At 47.9% G+C, this 19,950-nt stretch overlaps 9 protein-coding genes across 9 annotated transcripts; 5 read left to right on the top strand and 4 right to left on the bottom strand.

Annotated features, from left to right (window-relative positions):
* Positions 1 to 2,516: 2,516 nt before the first annotated feature.
* On the bottom strand, positions 2,517 to 2,878 carry N7537_000417 (uncharacterized protein; the record flags this gene model as incomplete). The annotated part of the gene is made up of 2 exons (XM_056891475.1): positions 2,517 to 2,703; positions 2,799 to 2,878. 2 exons carry the CDS (start codon positions 2,876 to 2,878, stop codon positions 2,517 to 2,519), a joined length of 267 nt encoding a protein of 88 aa, XP_056756470.1.
* A 1,632-nt stretch (positions 2,879 to 4,510) lies between these two features.
* On the bottom strand, positions 4,511 to 4,939 carry N7537_000416 (histone H4; the record flags this gene model as incomplete). The annotated part of the gene is made up of 3 exons (XM_056891474.1): positions 4,511 to 4,536; positions 4,592 to 4,867; positions 4,930 to 4,939. The coding sequence occupies 3 exons, from the start codon at positions 4,937 to 4,939 to the stop codon at positions 4,511 to 4,513; spliced, it is 312 nt and encodes a 103-aa protein (XP_056756469.1).
* A 633-nt stretch (positions 4,940 to 5,572) lies between these two features.
* hhtA (histone H3) lies at positions 5,573 to 6,585 on the top strand. The gene is made up of 3 exons (XM_056891473.1): positions 5,573 to 5,707; positions 5,844 to 5,951; positions 6,026 to 6,585. Exons 1-3 carry the CDS (start codon positions 5,683 to 5,685, stop codon positions 6,301 to 6,303), a joined length of 411 nt encoding a protein of 136 aa, XP_056756468.1. The 5' UTR covers positions 5,573 to 5,682; the 3' UTR covers positions 6,304 to 6,585.
* Positions 6,586 to 7,897: 1,312 nt separating this feature from the next.
* Positions 7,898 to 8,186, top strand: N7537_000414 (uncharacterized protein; the record flags this gene model as incomplete). Its single annotated transcript, XM_056891472.1, has 2 exons — positions 7,898 to 7,931; positions 7,963 to 8,186. The coding sequence occupies 2 exons, from the start codon at positions 7,898 to 7,900 to the stop codon at positions 8,184 to 8,186; spliced, it is 258 nt and encodes an 85-aa protein (XP_056756467.1).
* Positions 8,187 to 9,697: 1,511 nt separating this feature from the next.
* N7537_000413 (MFS transporter) lies at positions 9,698 to 11,603 on the top strand (the record flags this gene model as incomplete). Its single annotated transcript, XM_056891471.1, has 2 exons — positions 9,698 to 10,066; positions 10,152 to 11,603. The coding sequence occupies 2 exons, from the start codon at positions 9,698 to 9,700 to the stop codon at positions 11,601 to 11,603; spliced, it is 1,821 nt and encodes a 606-aa protein (XP_056756466.1).
* A 533-nt stretch (positions 11,604 to 12,136) lies between these two features.
* N7537_000412 (Mpv17/PMP22 family protein) lies at positions 12,137 to 13,290 on the top strand (the record flags this gene model as incomplete). The annotated part of the gene is made up of 2 exons (XM_056891470.1): positions 12,137 to 12,735; positions 12,858 to 13,290. 2 exons carry the CDS (start codon positions 12,137 to 12,139, stop codon positions 13,288 to 13,290), a joined length of 1,032 nt encoding a protein of 343 aa, XP_056756465.1.
* A 355-nt stretch (positions 13,291 to 13,645) lies between these two features.
* On the top strand, positions 13,646 to 15,638 carry N7537_000411 (exonuclease V; the record flags this gene model as incomplete). The annotated part of the gene is made up of 2 exons (XM_056891469.1): positions 13,646 to 14,084; positions 14,200 to 15,638. 2 exons carry the CDS (start codon positions 13,646 to 13,648, stop codon positions 15,636 to 15,638), a joined length of 1,878 nt encoding a protein of 625 aa, XP_056756464.1.
* A 253-nt stretch (positions 15,639 to 15,891) lies between these two features.
* On the bottom strand, positions 15,892 to 17,401 carry N7537_000410 (heme-dependent oxidative N-demethylase family protein; the record flags this gene model as incomplete). Its single annotated transcript, XM_056891468.1, has 4 exons — positions 15,892 to 16,657; positions 16,725 to 16,964; positions 17,023 to 17,125; positions 17,191 to 17,401. 4 exons carry the CDS (start codon positions 17,399 to 17,401, stop codon positions 15,892 to 15,894), a joined length of 1,320 nt encoding a protein of 439 aa, XP_056756463.1.
* A 516-nt stretch (positions 17,402 to 17,917) lies between these two features.
* On the bottom strand, positions 17,918 to 19,896 carry N7537_000409 (dolichyl-P-Man:Man(6)GlcNAc(2)-PP-dolichol alpha-1,2-mannosyltransferase; the record flags this gene model as incomplete). Its single annotated transcript, XM_056891467.1, has 4 exons — positions 17,918 to 18,182; positions 18,244 to 19,038; positions 19,089 to 19,761; positions 19,811 to 19,896. 4 exons carry the CDS (start codon positions 19,894 to 19,896, stop codon positions 17,928 to 17,930), a joined length of 1,809 nt encoding a protein of 602 aa, XP_056756462.1. The 3' UTR covers positions 17,918 to 17,927.
* Positions 19,897 to 19,950: the final 54 nt, after the last annotated feature.

Below are 19,950 nucleotides of genomic sequence, written 5' to 3'. Positions count from 1 at the left end.
GCAGGATCATATTTAGTAACAGTCTAATGCACAGTGAAAACTTTTTTTCAATGTAAATGATTGGTCGTGACAGCTAGGGCTGCACAGCCACTTCTCGGCACTGCCGTTACACCGTTCAAGTTGCCCGTTCAAGTTGCCGGTTTAACCTGTTACCATACGGCACTTGGAGCAGCCACGATCTGCAGGTAATCGTATTCGGTATTTCTGGTATGTTCCAGAAGGAATTTTCGTGGCTTGTGCATGCAGCTAGTGCTACATTCAGTAAAGCGTGGGTGTTTTCATTCTTCTGGAAGCTTTCTATTTTCGTTCCGGAATGCCGGCCTCCGGCCGTCACCGACGCCGTCGGAGGACCATGCTCTTACTTTCAAATTCGTATTCGGACATGTATTTTTTTTTTTTGGCTTTGAACATCTTTTTTGTTTTTCTTTTCATTATTGATTATCCCGGTGTTCGTCATTTAGTCCCCGAGGATTACCAACACTGACTGATTGTTCTGACTCACACCTTGGCAATTTCGCAAGGCTATCACGTCTCTGTTTAGGTCCTCGAGGCTAGCCGCGTATGCACATACTATGCGCTTCGTCATCTTGAGTCAAGAAAATACAGAAAGGAGGCTCCGAGGAGCCTTTGTTGGGGAAAGAGTGGCTTAGCAGCTCACTACAGCAAGGGCAGATTCCTTACTTGGTTGCCTATGTACACGTGTATTCTAAAATTTTAGAAGCTAGCCACGATCGATCTCTGCATTCCGGAATGCCACATGTCTCTGATAGTGTAATAATAGTAATTATGTTTCGTTCGTATCTGATATAGAGTTGGAACCAGAAGCCTATCAATGACCAAGCACACCATGAGCCAGCCTCCGGGTGAATTGCTTGTGATATCCCTTTTGACAGACCATTGAAACATCCTAGCTAATTGGCCCTTCGGGTATATATAATCAACTTCTATGTATTTGACTGTAGAGACCACCAGGCTGGTACCTACAAGTAGACATGGAGTCGTTCATGTACCATATTTGTTCGCCACACAAGGATATGTAGTTACACGGACATTCTCTGGGCCATAACCAATAGAAAATATGCAACCATATTAAGCTGGACACCACGGATAGCAATGAGCCTATAGGTTTGGGTCGTAGGATGTCTGCTTGAAACCGAGGCGGCAAGCTGCAAGGCATGGGTATTTCCTGAACAGGGAAGAGAAGGTAAATCCTAGATATTGTGGCGTCCAGTCGCAAACGAGTCTTATCCCTACAGGTGATGGCTTCGAGTACGGAGTTCCTATAGACGGGTTTCCCGGGGTATTATACCGGTTTACCACAGAAGCAGCTTTCAATGGCAACAGAGATGGCCAATAAACTGCCTCATTATTTGATAGTGATGTTATGGCCCTTCAAGTAGAACCTATCATATCCAAGGCAATTACATTTCTTTATAATAGACCCTGTAAATCAAAACCATTTGTGTCGATATATACCCAGTCATTTAATTAAGAGCTTGAGCCGACCCCGAGAGTGGTCTCATGTGTTGGGGTTACTATATGTTGCAATTAATTTGGATTTCTCTTAATGTAGGCAAAGAAAGGTTCGCATTTCAACATCCCAGCATGTTAGCTCAGGGGAAGAGCGCCGGGCTCATAACCCGGAGGTACGTTTCACCGCAACCAATTTAACCCACAAACATCCAACTAACAATCTCAATAGGACCCTGGATCGAAACCAGGACATGCTATGTCTATTTTTTTTTTTTTTTTATCATATACATATTTATGATCCGCTTCTTACCATACTATTTTTGTAAATTTTTCATGAGAGCCCTGGACAAATCAAGAAGTTCCTGATTCTACAGCACACCCGCTGTCATGATTCAATATTTGGTGGTTTTTGCATATGGAGTATTTCAGCGATAGCGGGTGCTTAGTCTTGTTCCTTGGTGGGGTAGGTTCTGCGTCTCCAAGCGAAGAGGATACCTGGTGCAATTAGGCTGCGCCAGGTATATCACCGCTATTCATGTGGCGATTATTTGGTGATGTGGTAAAATACTCTTCATGACCTGTCAACATTTGATTCTGGTTAACAATGTGGCGTGCATGTCTGTATCGTGGACTTCATAATTTGACCCATCTGAATGGAGGAATTTCAAGCACGGAGATGTGGCCGTAGACCTCATTAGCACTTCTGCTGCCGTGCAAATAGAACTTGTGTCTGGAATCGCCTAACGCTGTTTTTGTGTGCCTTCGGTCAGCGCTGGACGAGTCAATATGCAGGCTGGTTTCCAGTGGCATTATGTCGAATCATTTGTAAACATTGCAGCAGATTCTGCTCCTGTGCAGTTGAGAGCATGATTCTACCGTGATCATTTTCGGTATTCCAGCAGGCCCATCGGGATTATTGGCTGACCACATGTCCTGTTGAATACCGAAGACCATATCTATGGATATGTTCCCGAACAAGACTCCGGCACGTTGATCCAGTGTTCATCGACTGTTCGCGGTGTCGCTTTTGGCCAGGTTTCTCGCTATACCGCGTATTTCGTCTTCCGGTTCGCAGCGATCAGGACTCGTTTGTATGGGACATCGGGGGCTTTCTGTGAAGACTCAGCAGTAGTGGGTCGGGGAGACCGGTGGATGTCCCGCCAGGTGATGGTTGACGGCGTGAGACCAGGTCTCGTCGACTTCACCTGGCGATCGGAGGTCAGCGTGGTCCTATCAGTTTGACAGTCAGCATAGAGTCTGTCTGGATTCGAATGTGTCTTTCTTTGCGCTATGTGGGGCAAATTATACATTTGTGCACGGCATACTCTTCGCCTTCACACAATGAAGTCGCTATGTTTGGGGTCAGGGCGTAGGCTGCGGTATTGTTGGTGGTTTTTTCGCCCATGTAGTACATAATCCAGTACCTTGCGACAAATCGGAGAAGCTCCCTGATCGGTGGAGCTTTTATTACTACTGGTTGCTTTTTTGCCATCGTGATGGGGTTATAGCGGATCTTGATGGTGTTGATACTTGGCTCTCTTTGGGCTTGTGGACTCGAGTGGCGAAGGTGATTGTAGTGATGAGAGTGAGAGTGAGAGTGATGGAAGCGTGGAGGAAAATATAATGACAAACACATTCAAGTCTGGAGTGTTTGCCTGTATTTTGGCCTCGTACATTATGCGGTTTGTTTGTCACATGGTAGTCCCCTTTGGCCTGTCCAAGGGACCCGTCTGAAAATCAGCCATCATCCTTCCTCGCTTGTCGGTTCTCTGATATATTAGACACTGTGCTATTTTGATATTAATTATTTGGGGGTAATAACGAGAGAGCGCTCCGGGTTATGTCTAGTGTGCCTATGGGAGCGCCCCCAGTCGTAGTGCCAAGAGATGTTGGACTTCCCTTTTCGGGGGTTCAACTACATCTTCGTATGACAAATGGACTTCCACCAGGATTCAAAAAGAGAGCAGTATGATTCAATCTTGAACATAATTTTTCAATCTAGCCCTGGTATCTTTTGGTGGAATATATACATTTACGGTTTAGTTGTGGGTAGATCGGAATTGTTCATGGCACCAAGTAAAGTTGAACTGCCGTTTTGGGAAGTTCAACTTCAACTTGTATTGTTTTGCTCACCACGCCACGGTGGTGGTCTCTGACGTTTTGATGTGGGCAGTTGAGCGAAATTTAAATGTCTTGAGCATCTTTCTGGGTAAATTGTGTGGGTTATATGCATTTTAACATGTCGATTGATATTCCAGCCAATTATGGATACTAATATATATATCTTGACACTACAAGTATATCTATACGTAACGTTTAAACAACCCCCACCTTAAAACCACCCCGAGCCACCACACCGTGTGAACTGACAAGAAGGACAATCAATTGTACAAACTAAAAGCAAACTACAGTAAGATGAAACTGATCTAGATACGTGTATAATGGACACCATGAAACCATCCATGGATGTACTAAGGAAGCCAACAACGCGACATTGGTCGAATAGAAGTCCACGGATAGTTTAAGAAATAGGCATTACGAGTCAGCGACACTCTTTACAAAATCAATGACGGGTTCATGATGAGCATGGGAAACAAGGCCTCAGACAGTCAAAATAACGCGTCAAGCAACCGTAAACAGCGAAGACCACGCCACCGAACTAAATACCGAGAATAGAGCGCCAAGTTCAACAAAACAAGCCAACAAAACGAAGAGACCAAATATGAGACACCTACACGTCGAGTTATACTACCAGCAAGACCAAAGAAGTCAAAAATTATTTCAAGTTTTGATTGTATTCGTATCGGATCGCACTTAAGTGCTTGATCCCACCATGTCCATGGTGCCAGCCGTAATGTGGAGGCCGCTATGATACAGAAAAGCTCAGAAGCGCACACTATGGACGCGCAATAGTGGTAATCGAGTGTTATGAAAAGCAAACCCAGAGACCCATGACAGTTGTAGTAAAATAAATCAGAGAACACCCCAACGTCCCGTCGTACCGTGAACCAGCCCGGAAAAGAAAAGAACAAATGATTTAGCCACCGAAACCGTAGAGGGTACCTGAATAAGAAAGTTAGAGACGCGCTGTGTAATGGGGAGACACGTGGAAACTTACGGCCCTGGCGCTTGAGAGCGTAGACAACGTCAAGAGAAGTGACAGTCTTGCGCTTGGCGTGCTCAGTGTAGGTGACAGCGTCACGGATGACACCCTCGAGGAAGGTCTTGAGGACACCACGGGTCTCCTCGTAGATCATAGCGGAGATACGCTTGACACCACCACGGCGTGCGAGACGACGGATAGCAGGCTTGGTAATTCCCTGAATGTTGTCACGCAAAATCTTGCGGTGACGCTTGGCACCACCTTTGCCGAGACCCTTTCCACCCTTGCCGCCTGAAATGAGACGCGTTAGAACGCGTTTCTTGAAGAAATAGAAATGTGGGGTAATGACTTACGGCCAGACATATTGAATATGGATTAGAAAAAAGGGGTAGAAGTGTTATGAAAAGGAGTTGGTAGTTGAGTGGTTGTCGATGAATTGATTGAAAAAGAGGGAAAGGAAACGGAAGTGGACAGAGGATATTTGTATGATACGGGAATGAGCGAAGACTGGGAAATCACGCGCTAGGGATCGCGTCCACCAATGAGAGCGCAGGATCACAGACCAACCTTGATCTACCGGGTGACCCCAGAGTTGGAACGCCGACTCTGCCGTGGTCCATCTTTGATCCTCCTATAATCCGCCACCAACAATGTAAATCTACAATAAAAAAAGAACAATTATACATTCCAAAGGGTGTTGAATACTTCAGAATGCATTAATTATTGACCTAAGGGAGGTTGGTTGCAAGATCAAGAATTCAAGGGTTTGGCATTCTATACTCCCTGATCCTGCATTCTCATTGGCCCAAGTCTCGCTTAGTTGGCAGTACCAGCACTTTGATCCAGCTGAGCCAATCAGAGCTCACTGCAACTCAGTCTCTGGGCTACACGCTACGCAGTCCCCAGTCCTACGCGCTGATTCTGCTGATTGATCCTCTGATCGGCTCACTTCCCCTGATTCGTGGCTCCCTCTCAGATCAATCCCCCCCTCCCGTCTCCTACAAATACTCTCCCCCCACCCTCCTCTCTCTTCCCTTTTGCATCCATCCAACGCCAACCAACTCTTTCATCAACAAAACTACTTTTCATCAAGTCTATCATCAAAGATGGCTCGTACCAAGCAGACTGCCCGTAAGTATTTCCTATATCATATTTCCTTCACCCTTTCCCCACCTCGCTGGTGATGCCTGATTTGTCAGGCATCATACCGAAGGGAGGATTTGGTGACGCGTTCGTCAAGAAAACATTTGCTAACTGCCTCGAATAGGTAAGTCCACTGGTGGCAAGGCTCCCCGTAAGCAGCTCGCCTCCAAGGCCGCCCGCAAGGCCGCTCCTTCTACCGGAGGTGTCAAGAAGCCCCACCGCTACAAGCCCGGTAAGTCTCATCTCATGTCGAACAAGACATCCACCAAGTCCACTTTGGAATACTTTCTAACGTTCCATCCCCAGGTACCGTCGCTCTCCGTGAGATCCGTCGCTACCAGAAGTCCACTGAGCTCCTGATCCGCAAGCTCCCCTTCCAGCGTCTGGTCCGTGAGATCGCCCAGGACTTCAAGTCCGATCTCCGCTTCCAGTCCTCTGCCATCGGTGCTCTCCAAGAGTCCGTTGAGGCTTACCTCGTCTCTCTCTTCGAGGACACCAACCTGTGCGCCATCCACGCCAAGCGTGTCACCATCCAGTCCAAGGACATCCAGTTGGCCCGCCGTCTCCGTGGCGAGCGCTCGTAATTTTTCTTTTCAACGAGCTGGTTTTCTGAAAGGCGATCATGGGGTTTGTTTTTATCTTTTTATCATGACTACTGGCGATACATGATGGGTTTGCTTTCAAATATCAAATGGGTTTCGGCACCGGGTTGCTTCGCAATTTTGCTTTTTTATCGATGCTACTGCTCTTCATCGATTGATGGATCAGTCATGGGCATGTACATTATGGGGGCTCCCTTTAACATGATGCCTTAGCGCGCATCATCTCATGACAGGACGCTTTAATGCTGTCTTCTATGATCCATATTCTTTTCTTCCTCCTTGTAACAAGTAAGCATTAACTAGTATGTCTTTTGCGACCGACGCGTTCTTTATTGTGTTGCTATTATATGGCGAGGTATTTCCCTCTGCCTTTGTGTTGTGTTCTCGGGTTGGGAGAAACTCGGTCGCAAGATTGCCCTTCACCTCATCCAAACTGGTGGCGTCTCTAGGGCTAGTACTAACAACACTATCCAAAATCAGATGGGAAACTCTGTGACAATAGAATACCCCATATCTGAGCATGATTCTTTTCAAGTCAACGTGAAACCAAGCGATTTGATTCCACCCCGAATATTCTCGGAAGGTTTCCTCTAATCGCGCAACAAAGACGCAACGTCGTAAGTACGGGAATTTTACATTTAGAACAGTAACAAACAGACAATGCCTTGAGATTGGAATATTTATTGGCCGTTCAGATAAACAGCCAAGAGAACGTGAGCCACCTCCTTGTACTTGGAATTCATACTTGACTACCATCCAGAGTCTTTAAGACTTGGCGATGACTTCACCGTGACTTAGCCCTGATCCAACAGTTAACTGCGACTTGGAAGCATCCATCCGATTCTACGATACAACAACACAATAACATAGCAATCAAACAATCAAGCAATCAAACATTGAACAATTAAAGAATTAAACAGCACGAAACATGAACTCGGGTTTCCGACTACTTCACACCCGTCATTCCTAAGCCCTGACGAGACCCAGCATCTAATCCGACCGCCACACAAGCACTCACATTCAACGGAAAATCGCGATTTGAACAGGGTTGAGTCATAATGACCTCAGCATATAATATGGGCTCTACAAAGTAGGGCGGTATGTATAGTATGTACGTACTATGTAGTCCGCAGGTAGTTCTATACCGTACCCAGATCCACGGGTAGAACATCAGAATGACTCATTACTCTCCAGAAACATTCCCGAATAAACCGGAATTATCTATGGAGGAAATATCAAATGATCAAAGTCAAACTTAGAAGAAGAGAGTAGATAAGATGAATATATTTACGATCCTGGTATCAAACCCAGTATAACAAGAGGCAACTGGAGCGCATTCCTAAGACTGCAATGCTGATCTTACAGTCTGATAATGTGTATATGGATTGCTGGACAGGTGATTTATATGTGCTACCTATGTTAAAAATATCGATCCTCTGCTCGCAGGGCTGAGCCAGACGCTGGATGGCCTTTTAGGTGTCTATCCCACCTTTCATGCTGATTTTAAGTGGAGACAGAGTGACATAAACGCGTGGTTTGTTTCTTTGATCTTATTGTCAACAAAATTGGGAAAACAATGAAACTCGGAAAACAAGTAGCCAACGCCGAGGGTATTTGACTGATATAACTTGACACGTATAGCCATCTTGGGTACCAAGATCAAGGCTATACTACCTGGTGGCAATTGTACCTATATGTATCTACTCTCAGTGGGTCCCTATCCGACCACTGGCTTGAGGCTGAAAAAAAGAAGGCGCCAAGACTCGATGGAAAATTCTAGCGGTAGTCTAGCGGTAGAATTGGTGGCTTCGCTTTCCCTGGTTTTCCTTGCTCTCATTTTTTTTCTGCAAGCCACTCGTGTGTAGATTTTTTTTTTTTTCGCGTCGTACCGCCGAACCTTGACCGGACCTCGGAACTCTAGCCGTTTATAGCCTAACCCATTTCTATTTTTTATTTAAAAAAAGGTACATTCAAGGATCCATATTAATAACCGACCCCAAACTGAAAGTAGAACCAGGTCTGGAGATAAGATATCCATTGCTTTTTTTTTATTCGAGTCTGTGCATGTCTGATATGACGGATGGTATCAGCCCATGGGTGTCTTTGATGTAGGGTGGCCTGACTATATGAACTCGATCAGTACAACGTGGATCTCAACAGATCTATATATATCCATTTCAAAGCAGCATTGGTGGTCTGACTTCAATGTTAGCATTTGATTGTATCCATGGATATCTGGAGCAAACCACGGCGCTGATGCCTAGCTTGGAGTTGATTCCAAAGAGATTACCGAAACAAATAATAAGCAGATTACAACGCCAACATCGGAACTCGTATGCCGATTGCCGACTTGGGCACTCAACGGGGGATGAACTAGAGACGACTGGCAATTTTATACATGTTGTACATAGTCTGCATAGGACCCTGACCATGATGATTGATAATCATAATGCTATTCCCGATGTCATATACGAAGTACCTAGTAGTTACGTGGAGTTTAGTCGGTTATAAGGATTATAAACACCATTTTATGTATGTGCACCGGAGATTATTCTGACCGGTCTAGAGAACTTTAGATCTCTTGTCTGCGTTAGGTGAAGCTTCGGCAAGGTACCAAGTCCGATTCGCGGAATGTCCGAATGTGGGTGGGTCTGAAGTATATGCACGGCCCCTTGGTGCACATTTACTTTATGAGATTGATTTGTACATTGTGTATCCATGGAGGTCATGTATAATATTAGTAAGGAAGTCAGCCTCCCATAGAATACGCTAGAATTGAAGAGGTAGGACATTGGGAAGTTTCAATTGTCTTGGGTAGCCGAGTGAACCAATCAGATCGATGCCGCATACCCGAGTGGCTCGACATAAATCATTCATAAATCACGTGGCGCAAAAACGTGGCTGCAACCAGATAAGCCCTAACACTCCGGGTTGACTCAGGGCTGCATCTGCATCTTCATCTTTGTACGACGTATGAACTTTAGTTCACCTTGGAAGTACACTAATATAGGTATGAAGTCAGTATGAAATTATCACATAGATGCTCCAAGAACAACATAATTAAGGAAAGGGTCCAGATCCTAACATCCGCCAAAAAAAGAAAATCTTGGTTAGGTCCGGGACCCACCTATCCCACCTGGGCCACGGAATCCACTTATCCGTACTTAATCTGCATATATCGCATTCATAACCCTTTATATATAGAGGGAGCTCCATCCCGAGGTCTCCAAGTCTCATTACACTAATTTTCCTCGACATTTCCCCTCCCCGCAAACCCTCGGGAAAACTCCACCTCATTTCCGTCCTAATTGGCATATACTTTTACCTCGGATACCATCAACTACATATCGCAATCTCAATTCACCACCTGCCCACCATGGCAGCTGATTCGGACGCTCAGGTCTCGGACAAGATCGAGCCCTCTGCCCCAACGAAAATTCCATACTGGCGTTTGGTCTTCGATCAAGGCGTCGTCACACAAGAGATCATTGATCACCCATACCCTGGCTCAGGAACAGATGAGGACCCATTTGAAGTAACATGGATTCCTAACGACCCTCGTAATCCCATGAACTTCAGCGAGGTGAAGAAATGGACTTTTACCATGCTGGTGGCCGTCGCAACATTGGCTGTTTCCCTGGTATCATCTGCCTATACCGGCGGTATCAAAGAGATCATGCTGCAGTTTCACATCGGGCAAGAACTTGCCACTCTTGGTGTTTCGCTTTTCGTTCTCGGTTTCGCGGTAAGACCTCGACCCTCTAGACACTGCTACTTGAGCTTGTGTAATCTGTTTTGCCTGCATACTAACGTTATTTGCTTTGGTATAGATTGGACCATTGCTCTGGGCTCCCCTGAGTGAGCTGTTTGGCCGCCAAATCCTCTTCATTACTACCTACGCCGCTCTCACGGCTTTCAACGCCGGTGTCGCAGGTTCTCAAAATGCCTGGTCCATCATCATTCTTCGGTTCTTCGCCGGTTCCTTTGGATCCTCTCCTTTGACTAACGCTGGTGGTGTCATTGCGGACATGTTTCCCGCTAAGCAGCGAGGTATCGCTATGAGTTTGTTCGCCGCCGCACCTTTCCTCGGTCCTATTATCGGCCCCATCGCTGGTGGATTCATTGGTATGAGTGACGGCGGCTGGCAATGGGTCATGGGTTTCCTTGCCCTCTTTTCTGGTACGGTTTGGATTATCGGCTCTCTGACGATCCCCGAGACCTATGCCCCCGTGCTTCTCCGCCGCCGTGCGGAGAGACTCTCAAAGCTGTCGGGAAATATTTACCGGAGTAAGCTGGAAATCGACCAAGGCAAGGTATCTCTTAAAGACTCCTTCAAAGTGTCACTGTCCCGTCCTTGGGTTCTTTTGTTCCAGGAGCCTATTGTGTTCTTGCTATCTCTCTACATGGCTATTGTCTACGGTACCTTGTATATGATGTTTGCCGCCTTCCCTATCGTCTACCAGCAGACCCGCGGCTGGAACCAGGGTGTTGGTGGCCTCGCCTTCCTCGGTATCATGATCGGCATGTTGGCTGCTGTCATCTACTCCCTCTGGGACAACAAGCGCTACATCGGGACGTCCGATAAACATAATGGATTCGCACCCCCGGAGGCACGTCTTCCCCCTTGCCTCATCGCATCAGTCGCAATCCCAATCGGCCTATTCTGGTTCGCATGGACCAACTACCCCTCAATCCACTTTATGGTCAGCATCGCAGCCGGCGTCCCCTTCGGCTTCGGAATGGTCCTCGTCTTCCTCAGCATCATGAACTACCTTATTGACTCCTACACCATCTTCGCTGCTTCCGTGCTTGCTGCCAACTCCGTCATCCGTTCCCTCTTCGGTGCCGCTTTCCCTCTCTTCACCACCTACATGTATAAGAACCTGGGTATCCACTGGGCATCATCGATCCCGGCCTTCCTGGCACTCGCCTGCGTGCCCTTCCCATTCTTATTCTACAAGTACGGACCCGCGGTCCGGGCCCGTTGCAAGTTCGCCGCCCAGTCCGATGCATTCATGCGCAAGATCCAGGCACAGGTTTCTGCCCCGCCGGCGGCAGAGGAGAAAGTGGAGTACGATCGCACAGAGGCTCCTGCCCCCGAGGGTTCACTCTCTAGCGAGTCTCATGACGGTGTTGATGCACTCCCCACGGAGCGCATTCGCAGCCGTGCGCAATCTGTCGCTTCCAATCGCACAGGTGCCTCCTTGGCACGCTCAGTTACCTATGAGGGAAACCCGTATGATATCGACCGTGTTCACACTCGTGACTCCTTCAAGCAGTAAGCGGTTGCTGAGCAGCTTGTTTATATCCCCTCTCATCCTACCATCTCTTGTCCGGACTTGCCATACCTATACATGTTTGTGTCACTAATCATAGTTTTTATTGTCCCCTTTTCTTTCATGTTACCAAAAAGTACACTGTTTGCATGATATGTCTTTGTTTTTACTTTGATACCCGTTTATATCATACTGTGAGGGAAACCTCATTCAACTAATTTTTTTATGCGATGCATTACATAGAGCTGGAGTTGGGGTTTTCTTTTGCAAATATCAGTTTATTTCGGACACTCTTTCTTCTAAAAAATAAGTTTCTTCATTAATTAGAGTAAAATCGCTACAAACAATGAATCCCTAATCGGAACCTGCATCCGGGACTGTTCTCAAAGGGCGGAGTTTCACCCGCTTTTCGGGTCTTATCGCCACAATCCCCGAGGGCGGATTTTCGGATTTCAAAGCTTGTTGTTTTCTAATTCTGACAATCTTCCCACTTGCACTTTCAAATATTCTTTTGTAATTAACCAGATGTCATCTTGGACATGAACCTCCTCCGAAATGGCCTATCCAGGGCCCCAACCTCCCCTTCAACCTCCACCTTCCGCCGACCGATAACCCCCAGATCCCAACCCCAGGTATTGCGCCGACCACGCCCACAACGTCGATACAACTCAGACTCCTCTACAGGGAAGACACTCGTCGAGAGAAATACCACATCTGCAAACCTATCGCACTCGCACCATTCAGCCGCCTCAACTTCACCTAAGCTCCCAGGCACAACCTCCGCCGCTACAGCCGCAGCTGCAGCCGGGGCAACGACTGCACCTGTTCGAAGTCGCGGATTCCGCGAGGTGATAAAAGCCGGCCCGGTCGGGAAGTTCGGAAGATGGTATGCGCGCGTGCAAGAGCGCAAGCCGTATACGACACAGTTCTGGAGCTCGATCGTTATCTACCTGTGTGGTGATCTGAGCGCGCAGATGCTGTTTCCTTCTGAGGTTCCTGCACCTGCGAAATCGGACGCCAAAGATGGAGATGCGGTTGCGCAGGGAGATGGAGCGACTATGAGCGCTGGGTATGATCCGCTTAGGACTCTGCGGCATTTGTGTGTTGGCGCTGGGTCGAGTATTCCTTCTTACAAATGGTATGTTCTGTGATTTGGGACTTCGTTATGTGATATGCGATCAATGGTTTCTATGAAATTGTTACTATGTGGGGGATATGTGTATGTGTATGTACTTGTTAACTGACGCCGCTCTCTATTAGGTTCATGTTCCTCGGAAACTATTTCAACTACCCGAGCAGGTTCCTCTCGATCCTGACAAAAGTTGTTGTGCAGCAGATGTGCTTCACACCTGTCTTCAACACGTACTTCTTTAGCGTGCACTCTCTTCTCGCTGGTGCGACGCTCGACGAGACCTGGGAGCGATTGAAGAAGGCTCTCCCCGTTAGTATCCAGAACAGCGTTAAGCTCTGGCCGGCTGTTACCGCGTTCAGCTTTATGTACGTGCCGGCGCAGTTCCGGAATGTCTTTTCTGGGTGCATTGCTGTTGGCTGGCAGACCTATCTGAGCTGGTTGAACCAGAAGGCTGCGAAGGAGGTTGCGGCTGCTGAGGCGCTTGCTGCGGCAGAGGGGATGGGCGCTGGTGCATTGCATGCTGTTTCCGGGGGGAATATGATTTCTGCTGGGACTGCATGAATGCACGAGAATAGAATTCGAATTTGTTGAGGTTGATGGGATGTATAGATTCATAGATCCCTGCCGAATATTGGCATTGGGAATTTTTTTTTTTTTCTTTTTTGAAGCGATGCATGGGATACCAAGAGCAATTACTTAGATCAATACACTTCAGTCTCTTTTGTCTCTTTTGTCTCTTTTGTTAATTTTCTTTCAATATAATATATCCTATATAGTTATTTAGTACATGTTTGTACAATTATCAAGTAGATGGCCAGCCAGTAAGAACAACGGGATTCTCAAGGCAACTCACATGGCAATGACGCACCCGAACATCGACTTGATCTACACGACATGATCCGCTCCGGTCGCAGGCATGTCCTGCCCAGAGAGAAATGAGGATGAATCTGACTATGGATCCGACTTCACTCCAGATGAAGAGGATCTGCTAAATCATTTGTTGAACAAAGCCGTCGCGGAACACGCGACCGACGCCAACGCCACTTTCATCTCGACACCAACCTGGATCTCGACCCCAGCGCCGAACGAACACATCACCGCACCAAACTCCTCGGAACTCGTTGATCTCGAGTCTTTGCAACCCGAGGCTCTAGCAGCATTTGTTGCAGATATTGAGGATGGCATTGGGCCAGCCAGCGTTCGGTCGCCTAAGGTGCTGGGCCGGGAAGGGCCTCGCTCGCCATGGCGGCAGTCGCAGCCTCGACCAGGTCAGGCGGTTAGATGGGGTGCGAGTGCGAATGCAATGGAGAGGTCAAGTCCGCGCGCTGGTAACAGCAACAGGCACAGCCCGTTTGGTATGCTTTTTCGTCTTTGTCTTTCGTCGTCCCTTTCCTCGTTGATCTTCCACCATTTCCCAATGGGACCATCTAACCCGAATTGAGCTGACAACGTCTTCTCCCAAGCGCTTAGTCGAGAACTCTAATTCAACCGAGGGCCGAGTAAAAGAACGCGAGCGTAACGCAGCGCGCGCTCTCGAATGGACACAACAGGACCCCGAAGCCGCGGCGCTCGATACTCGATCCCCCGTCGAACGGTTTCGGCAAGCACCCAACAAAGCATTCTCAGTGACTGATCTCGTTTCTCCAGCGTGGTGCGAGCTGCAGTATTGGTTCACGTTGACCAAACATGGGGGGCAGAAGAAGAGAACTGCTGCGATGAAGAAGGGGAGTTCCATGCACAAGACTCTCGAGGATGAGATCTACACTACTGTCCCTGTGGAAATCACGACTAAAGAGGACGCGTGGGGTCTCAGGATATGGAATGTTATCCAGGGACTGCGTATGCTGCGCGATTATGGCGTTACGCGTGAGATGGAGGTTTGGGGCGTTGTCGATGGGGAATTTGTCAATGGCATCATTGATCAGTTGTCCTATGAGTGTCCCGACGCGGAGCTTGAGGCTACTGCTGCTGGGTACTATGCGGATGTTGTAGCGTCACGCACTGCGCTGCCGGAGTATCAGATGTCCTTGTCGGATTTTTTGCTTTCTTCTTCGCAAGGCGGGATGAAGCTTTCGGACTTTGGTCAGAGTGAAGCTGAGAAAACGAGGCACGTTGAGCAGGAACTGCCTGCGACGGTCTATGACCTACCCCGGATTTATTTGACGGACGTGAAGACTAAGGGTAACCGATCCCTACCGAATGTTAAAAGCACGGGGTTCCGGCCTACTCTTCTCCAGCTGCAACTCTACTACCATATGCTCAGCCGGCTGATCACGAGCGACGATGTCACTATTGACCTCCTCGCTGCTCGCTACGACTTTGACGCCGAGAAACCGTTCACGGACGCCTTCGTCTCGGAGGTTGGCGGCCTCAATGACCAGTACTTCGACGCTCTCTCCTCCCAAGAATCTGAACATAATGAGGGCCCTTCTATTGATAGCCAGGACTCAACAGGCGTCCTCCTAACACACAACAACCTCTCCCGTCTTTGGAGCCTCATGATACAACAACTTCGCCTCACATTCCTCCCTGAAAATTCCCCCGACACACCATCCGTCGCACCATCCATCCCATCAGTTTCCCAACCAGAGCTCTTGGAACCTTATTCAACCCTTCTCTCCCCGGTTCTCACAGCTCGGTACCTCTCATCTGCCGCCAACGAAGACCTAGAGAGACAGCTCATCGGAAGCCGCTCTTTCCTTTTCGATCCGACAACCCTCACCTCCCACCTGAACGATCAGATGACTTGGTGGCGCGGCAAGCGAGATCCCCGCGGCGTGGATATTATGGACGCGTGGAAATGTCGGATCTGCGAGTTCCGTGATGAATGTTCTTGGCGTGAGGAACGTGAGATGGCTTATGCGAGACGAGGTGGGGGTCGGAGGACTGGGCCCATTGCGGATATATGATCTGTCTTGAGTCTGAGTTATATTTAACGCGTTCAGCAAATGCAGTAATAACGTTGGAAGAAGTTGGTTACTTTGAGCATGCTTGCTACATCCATCTTGCACCTGTCGAGGCCATCTTAATCCAGTGCTGATATACTGGCGACCAGACATTGCAATATTTGCATCTAATAGTTCCAACCTTGGAAAGAAACATCTCCAAAATAATCGAATACACGAAAGACATCATTCCCAAAAAGCCCTAACTACATTACACTCAAAGAGGATACCTTCTAACCTCATCCTCCTTCTCAACATCTAAACCCCCCTCAACCTGTACTCGATGCTTTTCATCCAGAAACTCCAACAAAACATCCTGATACTTCTCCTTCCCCTTATACCGACTAACATCATCCCCCCAACTCCTAACCGCATTCGCCAACCGCCCAGGAACATAAGGCTCCTCAACAATACCAGTAACAGGCTCAAAATAAGTCCGAATCGTAAAAACCACCGCCCCAGATCTGGGCAATCTCCTCAACGACTGCCTCTCCGAGCGAAAGAAATGATTCTCAATAGCCCGGTTCTTCTCCGCCGTATTCCACGACACTGTCTCCGCATCCTCAGACCCAATACTCTCCGACCACGCCAAGTTATCATCCACCTGGATGAAATAGTTATTCCGAAGAACCGGTTCTTCGGGCCGTAATCGTCGGAAGAAATTCATCATCCCTTTCTCCAGCTTACTCTTGAACTGTGGTACATCGCCTGATGTGTGAATCTCAGACAGTCGCATCCCGAATTTGTCGGTCAGTCGCCAGAACCCGGCTAGCAGGATCGCGCCTGCTAGTAGGTAGTATTCGCCGTCTGGGCGCTCGATCATTAGTGCTAGGTCGTCTTGAACCAGTCGGGCTGCTGTTGCCATTGGGTCTTCGGGGAGTGGGCGTTGGACTATGTTGAAGGTTTCGTTGGTTACTTTGTTGGTTATTCCCGTTGTGGTCTTGGTGAACATGCTTGGGTATCTTTCGGGGAGGTAGGCGCATCTGGTGGGAAAGGTGTTATGAGGGGGTGTTCTTGGATATGGAGTTTTTATGTTTTGATTGCTCTTACAGTTCTTCGAGTAGTTCGATTGCAGCGTCCATCGCCTCGGGTGCTGTGTGGCAGCATTTGCTACCGCGCTCTTCGATGCGGCGTGCTTTGTCGGCGTGATATTTTAGATATTGGTTGTCGAGCTCTGTGTTTGGAGTGTAAGAGGTCAATGGGACTGCTGGGATTTGACTATCGAGGATCGACTCACCGATCCATTCGTCCCATTTCATGCTTCTTAGACCTAGCGTGATGTAGTATTTTCTGTTTGAAAGGGTTAGAAGACGGCCAGCAATATCCCTAATGGATTTGTTCAACTTACGGGCCGTATCTAAATGGCCGGTAGGGAATTGGTTTTGTCGAATGGACATCCCATCCTGAGTATGGGGCTGCTGTTGGCCGTTTGAAGTCTGATGGAGTCCATTCTATGCAGCAAGAGTGAGCGAGTCTTTCTCATTCATGTATGGACTGACATCCCGCATTTACTTACCACCCGGTGGCCTGGTGACCTTTCCTCTCACACCTGCAGCGGGTGTCTCTAGATCACTACTCGAGGCTTTGGCTGTGGTCGAAGCCCACTTCCGCGAGACCAAGATAACGAGCCATACACAGACACTAAGGATGAGAGAGACATCCACGACCTTTTTCGTTGGGGTCGATAAGATAGTTCCCCATAGGGATTCAAGCACCGACATAGCCATAGTGGGATACTTCTAGGTAGTACGTAGTTTGAGGATACATCGAGAATAGAAAGTTGTTTTAGTATATAGTGAAGATAAAGAGGATCGCCCTTATCAATTCTGGAGTGCGGAGTAAGATATTAACTGCCTAGATGGCGATCTAATGCGAGATGCCCGTGTTAATCCGATACGAGATAGGCCGTCGTTGGTCAACACGTGAACTGTGGCTGGGAATAGAGACTATCTTGTCTGGGGAAGAGGGGGGACGGCATCTTTTTTGAGCTGTCAAATCCGGGACTGCATGCGTTTCTCCATTGTTTGTTCGTTGTTGGCCTCCAGTGAAGCGGAGGGAGGGTTTATCTGCGGAGAAAGGCTAAAAGTTGATAGGGATATTTTGTCCCAATTGGGAAAGATGACGCTACGCTTGTACTTGATAACCTCCTGTGTTACTTATTTGCTTGCATTCGATGCGAATGTTTCCGCGTTGATGGTTTACATAATTCTTCTAGAGGGTTTATCTAGGAGGATTTCTAGGTATATCCTGGATCTATACATGGCCTGCGACTGTTCGTTGGAGAAGACAGTATTCGCCCCATTTGCGTCGGAAGCGGGCTGGGATGACTGGAAGATCAGGAATCCAGATCAATCGACCTAGCAGACCTGTTTGAGACGCATCAAGGAAGCTTGCGCAGGAAAGCGTCTCCCACTGCGCCTTGTCCAGGAAATAATGGGGCTCTAGCTCGGTTGCGTCGTGACCAGGGAAGTAAGAGTCAACCAGGAAAGAACATTGAGAGATATCAACCTGTTGTAAAGTTAGTATAGGACCAGGAGTAATAATCATAGCACCACGTTGAGACACTTACGTATTTGCTAGGGTCCTCGATATTAAGGTCATTCATGCCAGATGGAATCTGCGAGGCACCATCCAGACGTCCAAGATAACTCGGCGAATCTGGGAACTCGCCTGGAAGTAGTCCTTGGAATTCACTTCGGATAAACTTCGCGCGCATGTCGTTCGGAAGGAAATACGAAGACGGGAAGCGATACCACTCCTTGCCGAAGCACACGGAGTCTCCTGCATGCGCGATATCCACACGCTGTAGGGGTTCAAACACCTTTAATGGAGCGTTATAAGCCGTAACCATCCCTAGAGTTCGCAGCATGCCGGCGTTTAGACCGGCTAAAACAACTGACAGGGCTGCAGCAACCTTTAGTTTGGTTGGCACGCGGCCGATCAGTTCCTTTTGGTTAGTAGAGCCAAGGTAGGTCAAAATAATATGGAAGCTCAAAGCTGCGCTAAGTGCCAGGAACGGGTATGCTGGGTACATAAACCGCTCTTCCTTGTGTGGCTGGACCGAGAAAATCCCAAACCACATGTAGAAGGGAGCGACCAGGGCCATGGACCGCAATGAAGTTTGTAAGGAGGTGGTGTGCGATCGAAAGAAGATCTGGAAAAGTAGAAGGGGCGCGGATAGCATGGCAAAGACAAACCAGACATTGAAGTTGAGCAAGAGATTTCGAACATAGAAAGTCCACGGCTCAGTACCAAAAATATCTGGTCCCTTACCTTCTCCCCCAAAGACATTGTATGCAACAATGTTCCAAGGGACAAGAATGAGCTTTCGGAAGAAAGCATAGTCAACCGCAACTTCAAGAGCCTGTGATGCATCTTAGTAACGATATCAAACCCAAGTATAATGTCACCTACCAGAATCGACAAACAACGAATAATGCCGTCAAAGACATTGTACAAAATTGAGCTGACAGATCCAGAAATGAAGCTAATAATAGCCTTCTCAGCCAAAAGAGGGACAATGAGAGCACCGGCAAATGGCCACCCAACAATTGTCCCCAGCCCAAACCACATGATGCCCTGCGCTGTTTTCCGGCCATTTTTCCAATCCAGGAACGAAGCCAGACCAAGCATAGACATATACATGGTGAATGTAGAGGGCAAAAAGGCAGTCGAAGCGTGAAACATGCCAGGGCTAAATGTGACGATCATCACAAACAAGAGACCGATGCGGGGGCTGAGTGTACGACATATCGCAGAGTACAGTCGAGTCTGGCAGGCGGCGCACATAAATGCAAGAGACAGGCGAATTGTGTAGAATTCAGCTGTCTTGCTGTGCACAACCAAAGACCCGATCTTGCCTACGGCAGCATGGAGCGACACGTAGAGCCAGCTGCGGATAGAATAAACCGGTGAATATTCCCAGGTTTGAAGACCATATCCATGCTGCAGATAATGTGTAGGTTCCCAGAAATTGAACACCTCATCACAATCTTGAATTGGAGAGAATATTGCGGCCAGAGTGTTGGTAACTAGGCATAGGTAGAGGGTGATGTGGAGGGGAATGTAGAAGGGAGCTGGTGGGGGTCTAGATAGGTTAGCGTTATGCTTAATCTCGCACAGATTAGTAGACACACTGCTTCTTTGTATTAGGCTTATGGGTATCCCCCGAGGAATTGTCGTTCCCTGCCATCTTGCAAGTTGGAGTTATGTTAAGAGGCATCAAATGGATCCATGAACAGAGCTGCGATAACCGATAAGACCTTGTTGACCGCCT

This window comes from Penicillium hordei (assembly GCF_028827395.1).
Source record: "Penicillium hordei strain IBT 12815 chromosome Unknown utg000001l_segment0_segment0, whole genome shotgun sequence".
In the NCBI taxonomy this organism is placed as follows: Eukaryota; Fungi; Ascomycota; class Eurotiomycetes; order Eurotiales; family Aspergillaceae; genus Penicillium; species Penicillium hordei.
The sequence above is the reverse complement of the archived record's forward strand: the minus strand, read 5'-3'. Positions and strand labels throughout refer to the sequence as shown.

Bases quoted from the DNA above. Each gene is read 5' to 3' on its own strand.
- hhtA (XM_056891473.1), top strand. From the start codon at position 5,683: ATGGCTCGTACCAAGCAGACTGCCC. The intron at 5,708-5,843 runs GTAAGTATTTCC...TGCCTCGAATAG, and splicing joins TCGTACCAAGCAGACTGCCC to GTAAGTCCACTGGTGGCAAG. The intron at 5,952-6,025 runs GTAAGTCTCATC...TTCCATCCCCAG, and splicing joins GCCCCACCGCTACAAGCCCG to GTACCGTCGCTCTCCGTGAG.